General features: G+C 43.7%; 1 protein-coding gene across 7 annotated transcripts in view; it reads left to right on the forward strand.

Moving 5' to 3' along the window:
* Positions 1-15,544, forward strand: part of PIK3AP1 (phosphoinositide-3-kinase adaptor protein 1) — a 1,621,635-nt gene that overhangs the window by 727,781 nt on the left and 878,310 nt on the right. For all 7 annotated transcript variants that reach the window (XM_085603661.1, XM_085603665.1, XM_085603660.1 and 4 more), the window contains one exon: positions 8,356-8,552. In XM_085603661.1, coding sequence (XP_085459787.1) covers positions 8,356-8,552 — 197 coding nt within the window. The remainder of the gene's footprint in view (positions 1-8,355; positions 8,553-15,544) is intronic.

Genomic DNA, 15,544 nt, shown 5'->3' on the forward strand with positions numbered 1-15,544 from the left:
GATTGCCTCTTGGAATATTTCCGCTGCTGATGATACTCCGAAGCTCAGTCTTTTGTACCTGAATAGTCCGAGGTGTGTCGAGAATGTCGTGATATATCTTGACCTTTCATGCAGTTCTAGCTGGTGGTACCCTTTGTTGAGGTCTAGTTTTGAAAATGTCTTGGCTCCGTTAAGGGACGTGATCATGTCGCTGATGTGAGGGCCTGGGTGTCTCTCTCTTTCTATCGCCATGTTAGGCGCTCTCATATCCACACATAGTCGTACTCTGTTAGTCTCCCCTTTCTTCGGGACTACCACTACCGGGGAGACCCATGGCGTTGGTCCCTCTGTTCTTTCTATGATCTCTGCTTCCAGTAGATCCTGCAGCTCCTTCTCCACCGCTTCTTGCAGGTGGAACGGTATTTTCCGGTGATGCTGTGCTACCGGTGTGACTTGTTCGTTTATGTGTAGTCTTATTTGGCAGCCTTTCATCTTTCCCAAGCCTTGAAATAGCTTGGGGAATTTTTGGATGATAGTTGGTTTGTCAGCTACTCGGTATAGGATGTCAACCAGTTTCAGTCTTTCTGCAGTGGCCAGGCTCAGGAGGCAGTCGGCCTCAGGCCCCTCGATGACATGGATATAGGCTGATATTGTGCGATCTTGGTACGACAGTTCTGTTGCAAATTTCCCAAGACACGTTAGTGGCTTTTTGGACATCCACGTGTATACTCGTACATGTGCGTTATCCAGCTTGGGAGGTGACTTCATTCGTTGGTATTCTGTCACGGGCAAGTAATTTAGTGAGGCCCCACTGTCTAGCACGAACTTTGTGGGGTGGGTACCAATTCTGATGTCCAATCTCGGGTACTCTTTCAGCCGATCAGGGTCGGCTACACAATAAACATATTCCTTTCTGTCTTGAGCGATGGGTGATGTGGATCGTGATTCTCTTGATGATGACCGTCGAGATTGGTATGTCCTGCAAGAGTGGCAGCTGGATTGTGACGACCCAGTCGATGAGTCTCGTCTATCCTGGACTGCTCTGACATGGTGACGACGGCTTGATGGCTGATGTTGCCGGTGTCTTCCTTGTTGATCACCTTTAGGTATCGCCCCGCACATGCTTTCAAAATGGTTGTCTCTGCCACACTTTCGGCATTGTTGCCCCAGTGCCGGGCACGCGTCGGCATGTGGGAAGTCGTATCCGCATCGGTAGCATTTGAGTTGTCTCTCCGATCGTTCCCTGGTGTGAGTTCTGCCTTTGTGTCCTTTGTTTGACTGGTGGTGATGTTTCTTGGATCGCATTTGTGGTGGTGATCTTCCATGCATTTGCCGAGACTGTATCCTGAATGCTTGTTCCCGTCTTTCACCTTTCCCGGCTTCTATTTTCTTCGCATGTTCATCGGCTTGTTCATCTATTCTCGTCATTTCTACTACCTCTTCCAGCGAGTAGCTTCTCTTGAGCAATTTGCGTCTCAGTGGTTCAGAGAGGCAGCCTTCTATGACCCTCAGCCGAAGGGCGTCTTCAGTTGAAAACTTGTCAAAGTCACAATATCTTGCCAGTCGTCTCAGACGTGTGACGAACGTCTCCATTTGTTCACCTTTCTCTTGCGCGGCCAGATTGAATGTGTACCGCTCGTAGTCCACGTTCCTTTTGTGTAGGAACTTGCCATTTAGTGCTTCGCGAACTTTGTCATAGGTACCAGATGACTCGGCGGGCAGTTCTTTTATAATTCGGCCCACTTCCTTGCCAATCAAGTTCTTGAGGGCAAACAGTTGTTCATCAAGGTCCGTCACTTTGGACGCTTTCATGAAGTCCTCGAAATCTTCTATCCATTCTTGCCATCGCGGGCCCATGCCCCCACCTGATTCAAGAACGAGTGGCTCGGGGCGGCGCAGGAATGAGGCTCCAAACATACTTGCGGGAGCTGGGTCGGGCATTGTTCAACTGTTATTGCTGATTGAACTTAGTTTGTTATCCTTTACACTCGCTAGTGCTTGTTTCTTGGTTTCGTTGCACTCGCCAGTGCTTGTTTGTTACTTCTGTTGTATTTACCAATGCTTGTTTGTTACTTCCATTGCCTTTGTCAATGCTTGTTTGTTTGTTTTGTTGCACTCACCCGTGCTTGTTTGTTATTTCTGTTGCATTTACCAATGTTTGTTGCTTCTGTTGCATTTACTAATGCTTGTTTGGTACTTGTTTGTCTTTACCAATGCTTGTTTGTATCTTCTATTGCATGTATCAATGCTTGTTTGTTGCTTCTATTGTATTTGCTAATGCTTGTTTGTTGCTTTCGTTTCATTTACCAGTGTTTGTTTGCATTTTGATTCATCCGCCTGACTTAAAGATGGCCGCCGGTGGTTCTTAACAAGGGATCGGGCAAATCTCGTGCCTGATTTCAAGATGGCCGCCGCGAGAATCTCGTGTACAGCGAGATTTTGGCTTTTCAGATGACCGGAGACCCGCGCTCGTTCACGCTTGATTTTACTCAATATCACTCACCGGGGCTCCGCTTCTGGACACCGCTACCATGCCTGGTAGGGTTATTTTCTTTATTTCTGGGCACTGTTCACTGTTGCCGCCGGGGTGGGCTCCCGGTAGGCTCTTTCAATATCACCTGTGGTTCTCGGTCAGTCGCCGCCGGGGTGGGCTCCCGGTAGGCTCGTTCCGTCTCGCGCTCCAACCCCACACGCAGGGTGAGCAGTTCTCGGTCAGTCGCCGCCGGGGTGGGCTCCCGGTAGGCTCGTTCCGTCTCGCGCTCCAGCCTCCACACGTGGGGCGAGCTCCTGCTTTGTTGCCGCCGGGGTGGACTCCCGGTGGGCACTTCTGTCGTCGCGCTGTTCCTCGCTTCACGCACACGTGGAAGCTCCTTCGTCGCCAGTTGTAGTATTCTTGTAGATACTAAAGACACGGACACAGCGTCTAGTTGGTCAGCTTCTTTTATTAGCTCCTTCCTCATACAGGGCTAATGGCTAACTGCCGTCCCTAGCCCTCGGCTCCTCCCTTTCGCCCGCCCTGGTCTCCCCACTCAGGCCGGTCCTAGTGCCGAACATATTGCCGTCATTACAGTGTCCTTTATGTAATACTTTGTTTTTTCACAAAACCTCTAATTTCAGTGGCATAGCATTAATGGCAGCATCCCCCACTCTAAAACGTGTCCCAGCACTACTTTCTCTAGGCACCATATGTTTTTGCTGGAAGTGAGGTCATGCATATAGAGCATGATAAGGACCCGTTTTAATGTCCATTTTTAAGTCGAGCCTGGGCAGCGCATGCGCTGCAGCGAGGCATGCAGCAGTGCAATATGGCTTTGAAGCCCCGCCCACTCTCCGCCCATATTTTTAATTGGCTTGTGTCATTGTCCTTCCTAAACGCTGGCTTCTGAGTCGGTATTGGGCTTGTTAGTCCCTCCTTGGTACCGCCTTGTCTGTATTTGTTAACTCCCATAACGACTGGACCTTTTATTGTTGTTGTCACATGGTCTGCTTTATAAGTCAGTGAGCACTATTTTCTTTAATGCTCTTCCTCTATTCCACCCACGACATCGCAGCACCCGCCCCCTTTTATTCTAAACTAATGTATTTATTCAAATTTCAGCACGGTCCACTTTAACTATAGCGGTCGTACTTATTTAATTATTTAATATACCCAGCAATCCTCCTTTTAACTTTAGCAGCCGCGCTTACTTAATTAATTAATATATGGCACGGTCGGCTTTCACTTTAGCTGCTGCGCTTATTTAATTATTTAATTAACCCATTTGCGAGAGTTTGAGCTCTTGGCCTTAAAAATAACAATGCCTTTTATATATGTGTTGTTTTTAAAAACACACAAATAAAAGGCATTGGCATTTACAATACCAATAGCTTAAACGCTCGCAAATGCGAGACATATTGCACTGAAAATGCTTGTTTATTACTACGTGTGGTGAGCATTGGCAGGATCCACCACATTTAAACTCCTAGCCTTGTGGCTTTCAGTTCAGTCTGTACGTATCTGTTTTTTTGGCACTTTCATATTTTACTATGAGACAAGTTACATGTACCTTTGGGTTTTTCTTGTCAAGCACTCTAATGCCCTATGACCATGCCTATGCTATACAAAACTACTAAAATGTACAGGTCTTTGTTGGTCTGCCAAGAGCAAGACTGCTGCAAAGTAAAAGTATCTACATTTAGTGAATGGCCTGCGTGATGTGCTGATGGCATCAGGTTTTAATTCGCCTACTACCTGGTTGTTAAGAGCGCATTCAACAATAGGTAGGGGCGTAACACAGGCCCTTGCAGCACTGGGAGCTTCCATCTTTCCAAGGGGCCCCAGCACTTCAAGGGGGCCCCACTGAGCCCAATGTCAAGGTATATTTGGGAGATATGAGGGACGTGGAGGCCTTCTTCATATTCTACAGGTGGGCGCACCCACTGACAATAGGAAATATTTATGATTTCTTAGCAGATATTCTACAGGCGAAATAAAGTTGGTCAATACTTTGTAAAGTTAAATCACTCCCTGGAAGCCAGTCCTGCAACATAAAGAGTATGCTGTGCTACAGCAGCAGAGCATTCCATTTCTTTCAGTCAAAATTGCCCCCCTGCCTGAAGGCGGCCTCCACCTCTTCAGAATTGAATGAGATGAAATGCTGCTCTTACATATCTGTAATGTAAGACTCCCTCTTGGCAATTCCCAACGTCCTGTAGAAGGAAGGGTGCTAGATTATAAACCAGATGAACTTGAACCCCAAGCAGACAGCTCCAAGAGTAAGATTCCCCTCCTTTCTCTACAATTATTCCATTTTCTAAATAGTGGTAGCAAATTGTGCAGCAATTTTTTGTGATTGGAATAGTATTCTGCAAACCGACCTAGGTACAAATGGGTCAGCTCACAAAACACTTAATCGCAGTGGGATCACAGAACAAGCTGCCTAATTGATATTTATTAGGGCAGTCACAATGTGCACCACCGTGCGATTGGGCACAATTACAGGGATGGTGGCCTGCAAGGGTAAGCAGACCACCATGTCTGTAATTATGTTTAAATAAAGATTGTTTTTTAAATGCAGCCCCTTTTCCCTAAAAGAAAAGAGACTACGTTTAAAACAAAATGTTTTTTTCTCATGAAAAGTTTCACTGAGAGTTGGCAGTGGTCCCATGGACCACTACCTATTCTCCCTGAAAAGTTTTTCAGAATTTACATAGAGGAAGGTATTTAAAGGGGGGCTCTTCTTCCTTGTGAATCAGTTACAACCCAACTTGGGAGTCGGTAACCTTTCAATGGATTACGGCTGTAAAATATTGATACATCAAGGTTACAATCTATTTGGAAGGGACACTAAAAACATGTCTCTGCCATATAGCAATTCCAAAACCATTTCAAAACCCATTTAGCAATTCAGAAAACTTTTTCTAAATCGCTACGTGAGTGTAGTAGGTTTGAAAAATGGTTTGAAAATGTTAAACCTTCTGATGTACCGAATCTGAGGGTTTGAAAATGCTAAGCCCGTTCATACGTGAGGTCCTCTGTCCTCAAACGACCCTTAGGAGAATCTGTTTTTGGGATACTAACAAACTGTCTCTTCATCCCTGTTACATGAAGATGTGCGCTATTGTGAGTGTGTTTATGTAGGAATTTTACATTTGTAGGTGTGTGGATAAAGTCATGAAAATGTTTACTTTGTAGTTAGCCCATGTATTGGTATTTGTTCCATATGCTGAATGTTTTACCTTAAGTGGATTATTGTCAAGTGGTATTATGGATTTGTTTATGTTTTATAAACAATGAATAAACATCAAACAAAAATTGAACAAACAGGCGAGATTTGCAGAACTTGTAAAATGTGATGCAGTGTGAGAAAGTCATCACAAAAACATGGTGCCATGTGCTGCTGTGTTTCTTCTGCTGCACCAATGGTTGACACATAAAGGGAAGATTACAATTTTAGGCTACATTTGCACCTGAATGTGCAGGTTGATATATAAACTTCTAAGGACCACCAGTAGCGGCTGCTACCAACTGGGCGTGGGGGTCGGTGTGGGGGAGCAGAGGGAGGAGGGGAGTAAAAAGAAAATTAAAAAAACCCTCTTACCTGGCTGTGGGCGGCTGCCACCTTTCCTCATCCTCTTCCTGGCTACTGTGGAAGCAGGAAGCTCCCAGGCTCCCCTGAGCCAATCACAACCTGCATGCAATGTGGTTCGGCGCTCAGACAGGGAATGGGACCCTGGGCATGTTCTCCACCCAGGCTGTAATGCATCCTGCGTGTAGGACATTACTGCGCACTCAGGGGGGTGCCACTGCTGCAGATCGGAGCATATAAATTCTCCCTACTTCCATGGACAGAGTAATTCCACAGTCATACGCACATACACTCACCATACGCTAGGGCCCATCACACCAACATTCATTCTTTACTCTATCCACACTAAATAGAGAGCTTCTGAATCAATCTGCATCTAAACTGAGGTCAATGCAACCTAAATGATTTGTCTTGAGTCATGATTTTAAACATTAGAATGCATCTTTAAACCTTAATAAATGACAAAGAAATAACCACCCGACACTGTAATTCCAACAATAGGTTATCTTTATCTAAATTAGTTCAAATGTAAATCAATCAATTGCAAAAGCATTATTCTCATAGTTACCTATTCTAGCTAAATGTCATATTTGGGTCAGGACAGGTCTCTCAGTAAAGTTCCCCGAGTCGCCGTCCTCTCATTCAGCGTCGATCCTCTCGAGCATAGGTTCGGGAAGAAGTGGGCTTAATCGCTTTTGACCCTCTCTAGTCTAGTAATATTTATAGGGAAACTAACAAATTAAAAGTTACAAACAAGCTCCAAACGTCCGTTGAGCCGTTGAGCAGAGCAAGCCGGAAAGGATGTTGACTTGCAACATTTAGAAAAAACCTCCGCTCACAAAAATCTCAAAAATAAAAACACGGAAGAAGGAAGCTTAAACTAAAAATGTAACTTTCATGAATGCTCTTCCTCAGAATCATAGTGAAGCCACCGTAAGTTTATCAAAGTTCATTGTGGCTTTATTCTCTTCCAAGGGCAACTGGTGACAACTGGCATCAAGCCCGGAGCTGCTGTCCTCACGGAAACTTTTAATACAGACAGAGGCCGAAGTCAGGTGGTTTTCAACCATATTCAGCGAGGCCTCCCTTCATAATTCAGCAACTCGAACACAGGCTGTAAATATCGGCCATCTTTGTCTAGGCCAAAACGAACCATCTTAATTAAAAGGAAACACAAAACAATGTTACTTCATTGTAATGATTATACAGTGTTAATTCCCACTAATACCCTTATGTGTATGTAATTATCTAGCCAACTGCAACATAAAGAAGCATTAAAAGCGTATTATTTCAAAACATTCGCGCTTAGACAAATAACAAATAGCACATTTAACCATGCACGTATTTTATTAATTTTCTCACCAATTTAGTTCACATATTAATAGAGCAACACAAATGCAAACCCGCGTGTAATTCTTTCATTAGTAAAGTTGATTAATCACAAACTTTAACAAAATTAATAATTAATAACTAATTATCAGTAATTTTAATAAAGACATATAAACATAAACTGGAGTTCAAATCTCAATAAATTTTCAATAGAAAATCCTGCTCCAGCTCCACCACTCCTCCTCCAGCCTCTAAACAGCCCAGCCTTCCCCCCTCGAACAACAGAGCCAGTATGTTTAAATAAAATTATAATAACGTTAAGTTATTATAATTATTATTTTTCCATTTTTAATTGCTCACTCAATGAGCAGTGGGGCGACGCTCCTTCACATTAGCGGAGGAGCGGCCACTGTGCCATTTAACTCTTGCAACGAGAACCGGAGAAACATTTGTTTAGAATGCAACATGCTAATTACCGATCGGGTGGTTCAAAGTAATTCGATATATGTTCTATTTTTAATCCTGCACAGTACTTGATATAGTGCTAACGATTCGTCCCCAAAGGGACATCTTGGGGCAGTGCCAGGAGTCAGAGAAACAGGGGGTAAACCAGAAGAACCAAGTTTTCAGTTGTTTTTTTAAAAAACAATGAAGTCAGTGCATGAGCGAATGTCTCATCAGTCTTTTACCAGTATACACTCTGTGTACACACCAGTCACCCATATCAGAAGACACATTCCTGCTGGCAGAACGCTGTTAAACAAATCAGAAATGTTCATGTTTAACCTTATAACTGTAAAGTTCATAAAATGGTCGTACAACCGCTATGGTAAATCCAGTGTTGTTTTAATGAAGAGTGTAGTCAATGTGTTCTCCAGTCTTGTGAAATGACATTCAGTTTGTCTTTATGAAGTGATAATTCTAATTGACAGTTGAATGTTCACTATCTACTAAAAATTCATATTTCTCATCTTCACAGATCAGAGAGATGATGAGCTACCAACGCTTCTACATTTTGCTGCAAAATATGGCCTGAAAAACCTCACAGCTCTTTTGCTTACCTGCCCTGGGGCCTTGCAAGCCTACAGTGTGTGCAACAAACATGGAGATTTTCCTAATGGGATTGCAGAAAAGCATGGCTATAAAGACCTTCGACAATTCATAGATGATTATGTGGTAAGAGTTTTAGGATTTATAAGTTTCATGTGTTTGGGTGCTAAACTAATAGCACAAACTAATTCATTTCAGAAATATACGTTAATTATTATCGGACAATTGAGCTTACATTTTTAGATCAATTGAAAATATTTTTGTTAGTTTTAGCTTTAGTTTTTCTCTACACTACATCACTATAAACTAGTGAATGGACCCATTGTATAGATGCTATGAATCATCAGGTTCATCTTAAAACCCAATCCGATGTGTTCATCCATTCCTGGTTCATGACGAGAGACTGTGGCAATGAGGAAAAGTTTTTAATACCTTTCGAATTCTGGCTTTTTTAATAGAGTACTAACTCAACTAAGCTAACATTGCACTAGCAAGTTTATTCAGATGGATCTGTTCAGCCCATTGGGCGACCAGAGTGAAATGTAGAGGACACCTCTTTGGGTCGTAAAGCTAATGACCACTTGGTGATTCAGTTCAACCATTGACAGACCTTGAGTCAGTAATTTTAGGTGGTTACCTGGTGTGCAGTCTGTGAAAATCGACACAGTGGGGTGTAGATTGAAATCCCACACAATGCAGCGGCTTTGTTTCAACATCCTCATCATCAATTAGATTTTAGTGGATTTTTAGTTCATTACACCTTACACATAACAGATCAAAATACAACCCAAATATCGTATTTAAAAATTCCTTATAAAACACAGAAGACCAGTTGAAATTTAAATGCACCTTGGTAAGACATAATAATACAAATGTTAAATATTACGTGAATATGTAGGAAAAACTATAATTTGCATTATAGAAATATCAATATAAAATGTTCCCCTGAAGAGCGTAACGCTTTAGCAGCTAGAAGACCTCAAATATAGACATTAAACCGGCCTTTGCCAACCAGTACATCAGGAGCTACTGGTAAGGTTGGAGCTTCAGCGGTGGGAGTTTGGGTGTGGCATCTCCTGAATAAATTCATTCCTGGCTTGGTGTTTGGAGGGGCCTATGTCAGGTCTGCTTCTGTCCATTTTTCTCTCTGTGAGCAAAGAATGAAAAACAAAACTGACCTTTGATGTAATCGCGAGAAAGATAAAGAGGCACATATCCGGGGGCTGAGTTTCAAAATGTGGAACCAGATAACCTGGAATCAATACTGGCTTCCCTGCTTGTCCAAATTGGTGATCCTAGGCAAATATTTAATTTCACAGAGCCTCCTTTTTCTTTATTATCATACATGAGCGCACTTTTAAAATAGTTGAGTTCAGAATGTGCACTGTAAATGCAACACTTATATCTGATGTAATAGACTGTAATGTTGCTCCATCTGTAATAAAATCTAGGACACTTTTAGGGTTTACATGACTACTAACCTGCCTCCTAGTTCACGAATGGCATTGTCTTGGGGGTGGGGAGGCGAGCCATGAATGTTTTTCAAGAACACATTGCATTGTTGAAGGCGGCATTGCAGGTATTAAAGTGTCTTTTCGAATTCTCATTTTAAAAAAGTAGCACAGGACTTGTGATACATTCCAGTCCAGGTTTTGAGTATACCAATGTGATGTGTTGTGGTACACTGCAATAGAAGTGTTTTTTATTGATAAATGAAACAGCACAATGTAGTATTTACCGGATATTCTTTTAAAAGACTAATTTAAGAGCTTTATGTGAACATTTCTGAAGAGTTGAAGTAATGTGTTGTATTCATATTTAAATGTTGTATGCCGTCCTAAATGTTGAGTATAGTATATTGTTTATGTTTATTGTAGTTTAAGTTTAAATGGAGCTTCAATATGGCAAATTTTAGATCGGTCGGAAACTCACCATAATCCCTTAAGGACTCTGTTTCCGCCGCCAGGATTATGATGTTAGTTTCCCACAGCCATTCCATGTTGGCCTTTCCGACATGGAAAGGCTGTCGGAAAGTGACATTGGGGGCCCCTGGCAGAGCCACAAGTCCCTCAGCAGCCTCCTTATTTGGGCCTGGAGGGCAACTTTGGTGCCCTCCTAAATATCCCTGCTCCGTGAGGCAGGCACCGCGAGGTGAGATGCCTGCTACAAGGTGCAGGGATGTTTGGAAACATCCATTTTTCTATGCCGCACAAGCTCCCATAGGAAAACGGATGTTTCTGACCATGCGGTCGGAACCGCCGACCTGAAGTCGGTCGGTTCCCAAACCGCAACGGTGTCCCGACATCGTAATCGGGGCCAAAGTGTAGTCCATATGTAACAAAAAAGTTGATGCAGAAGTACTATGAAAATGACAGTAGTTTTATTGTGACTTTTCCAAAGTATTGCACAGATCTTGATTGTGAATTTTTGCACTACTTCATACAATGAGTATTTCAAGGATGCAATAGTTACAAATGGATAGATGCAAATCTCAATATCAATATTTGTGCACACAGACTAATCATTTGTTGTATTAAAAAGAGGAGATGGAAATATCCACATATTATAGTGATATCCTCATGGAAAAACTGATTAAAAACTAGTGCCACGGAATATAAAATTTGGCAGTTAAAATGAGGAGGTGTGAAGAAACTCGTGCACTTATAAGAGCACTGAGAAGCGAACATGCACATTGTAGTGAATGAGTATCCAGAGTTATGCCCTCGCTTAAGGTGATGTGGAAGTAAGATATCAATAAAACAAGCTTGCTGTGACAGTGTTAAGTCCAAGAGATCAAGAAGGTAAGACAGTGTCCTCACAAAAAGATGTGCAAAGAGAAAAGTACATGAATCCCAAGGTAAAATATATAGAGTAGTTGCAAAAATTAATATGAATACCTCAGTATGAACTTCTAACTCTGAAAATTGTTGTAGTGTAGTCTCGGGGCGACCCTGTTGTTGTTAATATTAAATATGTCTTGAAATACAAGGTGTGACATTTTCTATGGGTTCCTGTAAATATTAAGAGTGATGAAGGTCAATCTAGAGAAAAAAGATTTATATATATATATACACACACGCACACACACACACACACACACACACACACACACACACACATATGTGTGTGTGTGTGTAAAAATGAGTGGCATTGAAATAAGGAGACGTACTAAGACGTAAAGAAGACTGTCATGGTAACATGATATCGTCCAAAAACACCTTGAAGTTATGAACGATATTGTGGTTTTGTAGCCCGCAAGGTGCTTGGTATAGTCATTGCTTTTATAAGCCCAGAGTAAAATTTTATGACAGCAACAATAACGAGAAATTTGTCCAAGAATAACTCAAAATAATATTAACCTAAGGTGGTGTATTCGCATGAGGAGTAGCAAACGCTTGAGATAGTGCCTTCCTAAACGCTCAAATAACGTGATGTACAGAAATGAAAAAGATACAAAAATGTAAAAACTAATGGACCATATCAAATCGGCCACCATCTTGGAGGGAGTCATATATTTATCATGTATTTTATCAAATAAGCCTGAATGACATGTTGGAGGCGGGGGTCTCTGAAAATATTTCAATATTTTTACAAGTTGTGTGAAATAGGGTGAGCTATTTGCCACATACAGTAAATAATTTTAGCCTGGGCTAAAGTACTTACTAGATGGTGAGAGTATGTGTATTTTGCAATTTTCTGTAGCAGAGAAAAGACTCAAAGGTATTAGAGTGCTTTATGCAACTTAAATAAAAAATCCAGTATTTGTAAAGCGCAAACTACTCACCCTTACAGGTCTCAAGGCACTGGGGCCCGTTGTGGAAATTAAGTGAGCTATTGCCCAGAGTCACATGGTGCTGAGCTGATCTGCCGCCAGAGCCGGGGATCGAACCGTGAACCCTGTGTTCTGAAGTCAGCGGCCCTGGCCGCTGCACCACAACTCTGTATAGAGTCACTTTGGAGGAAACGATAATTGCAAGCTAAAGTACACAATGAATTTGTTAATTGAGGTGCAGATGGTCTTGGGACTTCGATCACTGGAAGTGGATTTGGATATTAAGGATTACATCTGCTGTTGGGTGGGGGGGGTTTGGGTTCAGGCTAACAGTTGGTTTGAGAATATTGTTGTAGAATCCACCCTCTCTCCTATCTGGGAGAGCTGTGTGTTTGAACAGTAGATTTTAAGTATTATTTAAAATAGATCTGTGGAGGTAATTGTTCTAATATCTGGGTGGACAGTGTTGCAAAGTTCAGGACTATTCCTCAAGGATTGTTTGGTTGTCTTGGATTTTTTCATCCTTGGAATTCTGAAAAGGAATAATTCAGAGCTTCGTAGTTCTCTTTGTCCACCTCCGATGTGTAACTTCCTTACAAGGTATCTAAGTGTGCCCTCATGCTCTGCTCTGTGCGTAATGCACATAAGTTTGATCTACCTTCTGTAGCCAGCCAGCTCAGTTCGATCAGGATGGGGCATACGATTTTTTAGTTTCTGAGACCAATATTTCAAGATGCTTGAAGTGCAACGTCGAGGAAGGGGTGGGGGCAGGAATACTTAGGGAATTCAAACTAGAATGGCGTTTTGGTGGTCCATTTTGAAAGAACTACAACCCGTGTGACATGCTTGAATCCTGTTTCAGAAGGAATTGTTTTAGTCCTCTCTGAAGACTTTGTTGGAATTGTGCACCTTATGCAATGTTGTTGATGTGTGCATGCAGATTTGGGTGTTTGTTCGGGATGAGCCCTTGGAATTTGGGAAAGTCCATGATGGGTGGAATGATATTAGGAATAGGTTTTCTTTGGGGGCGTGGCTGAGCCGAGCAGCAAGATGGCCGTTCACTGAGAGGGCACTTCCGGCCATCAAGGCTATCCTTCATTTATCTGTGGTGCACTGGGGCAATCTGCATAAAGAAAGCTAAAAACCGGGAGCAGGTGCGAGGACGACACACCGGCTTGTGAAACTGGCAGGCAAATCGCCCGACAACTGCCGAAACCCTGCACAAACGTGTCGGCCATCGAGCCTGTGGACGAGCCTCAGGCCTAGTCGATCCTGAAAGCCGGGGTTGCTGGTCAGATTCCGGCGATTCCCCCGAGCTGCCTGAGCCAAAGAGCTGGAGGTGAGCGGTGGTGGGGAAGTGCTAGGAGCCGGGGGCCGCGGCGAGCGTGGAGCGCTGAGCTCATCCTCCTCCTGGCCCCTCTGTGTGTCCTGTACCTGCCGACTAGACGCCGGCCCGAGCTGTGGTGGTGAACGTGCCCGATACCAGGAGACCTTAGCAGGAAGTGCAGCTCGCTGTGTGCGGCACTACGAGGTGGCCCATAGTGAAATCGGTGTCCATGGGGAAGCCGGATCTAGGCCTAATGAGGTGGGAGATCCTGCAGTCACCTACCGGGACGCCCATGATGCACGTGGAGTCCTGGACGAACACCGGAGAGCCCTGGACTGGCTGCGCTGAGTGTGAAGTGAGAAGAGCACCTGCCACATAAATACTGCAATTTATGACTACCCAGGCTGCCTGTGAGTCCTGAGCAAGGGCTTATATGTGCGCACTGCTTGGCGGCCGGACTGCATGTGCACTGACTTGAATTGGACACAAGCGTGCCAGAACACTCGCCTGTCCATAACCCTGCAGCCAGTGTACTGTCCAAGTAGCGCAGCAGAGCGGACTGGTGAGGCGTGGGGCTGGCGGCAGGGGAGGCAGGGGATGCGCTGAACAAGCGTGGGTGAACGGACACACCATGAAAAAAACAGACGCCAAGCAGGGCAAACTTAATTTCGACACAAAACGCCAAAATAGGCACTTGGAAACTGAGGTGCAACAAGATGGTAATAGGGTGGCGGGGGAGACTGCGGGGCAGCCGGATGCAGATATCCGCATCATACTATTAGATGTGCAGTCCGTCCCCCTCCCCATTGATGGGAAACCCAATGCTTTGACGGCCCGACTGGACCAAGTCAAGCGAAGGGTTGACAAGCATGACTCCCGCTTAAACACGCTGGAAAACAAAGTGTTGTAGCCATGTAGTATATTTCAAATCTTCTTTATTGGTTCCACGTCAAGGTAGCATCAATCTCTGTCCAGCCAGCTCTGGTCAAGTACTAACCATGTACCAGCCCAACCAGGGGCATCCTGCCTAGCTGCTCAGCCCATCTCCAACTATCACCACTCATCCACACAAGCACCCAGGCATTCCATTTATCACAGTCACATCAACATTCCGTTACAATCTCTCACTCTGGCTGAGCAGCTAGGAGGACCTAGACTGATTACATGTAAATGTAATACTATAACATTATTCCTTTCCGTTAAATATAAACAAAAATAACAATACTCAAGGAGCGAACTATACACAAGAAAGCGGTAATGTTCGGAACTCAGGGATGCAACTTAAAGCAAAACATCACAAGAGAGTACAAATAAAGAAAAGATGGGCAAACTACGACATAAAAAAGTATGAGCATCAATATCCACCCATCCTCCCCCATGAATAATTATCGAAACTTTATGAAGCGTAAACTTGCAGAAATACAAGTACAAGTTGTAATACTTTGTAACATAGGATAACACAGCCCACAACCAATTCCAAAACAGATGTGTGGAGTGATGCAAAGGGTAGAACATCCCGCAACACTAATCCCAACTGCAAGGGAACTAACAAGATATGGGTCAGCGACCCATGGAAACTGTGTAAGGGGCTGTGAGAGGGATGGGCGGAAGAAGAAACGAGCTGGCCGGATTATGGGTTCAATTATATTATTTTATTGGAGGTTACAGCACCAAAAAAAAGAAAAGTCAATATGGAAGGGTTGTAAACGTCTTCTCTCCCAGACGGTGTCTGGGTCGTCTTTCTTTCGATCCTTGGGCGTTCTTCCGTTGAAGGGGGGGGGGATGGCCCAGGAGTCTTGCAAGGGAGAGAAGCAACACAAAAAAGAAGCGGTTAGTAAACCCTGTCCTTGCACTGGTCTGGCAGGACAGAACCCTTCACCGTTCTAAAGGAGCCCGTAGGGGTGCGGCGGGAAAAAGAAGGGTGGGCTAAATGGAAGGGAGAAGCACGGTGGCAGCGAAACCAGAGAGATACAATCCGAGAATCGGATGCTGTGTAACACCCTAAGACGTCTCTGAACC

Source organism: Triturus cristatus, chromosome 1_2 (genome assembly GCF_964204655.1).
Source record: "Triturus cristatus chromosome 1_2, aTriCri1.1, whole genome shotgun sequence".
In the NCBI taxonomy this organism is placed as follows: Eukaryota; Metazoa; Chordata; class Amphibia; order Caudata; family Salamandridae; genus Triturus; species Triturus cristatus.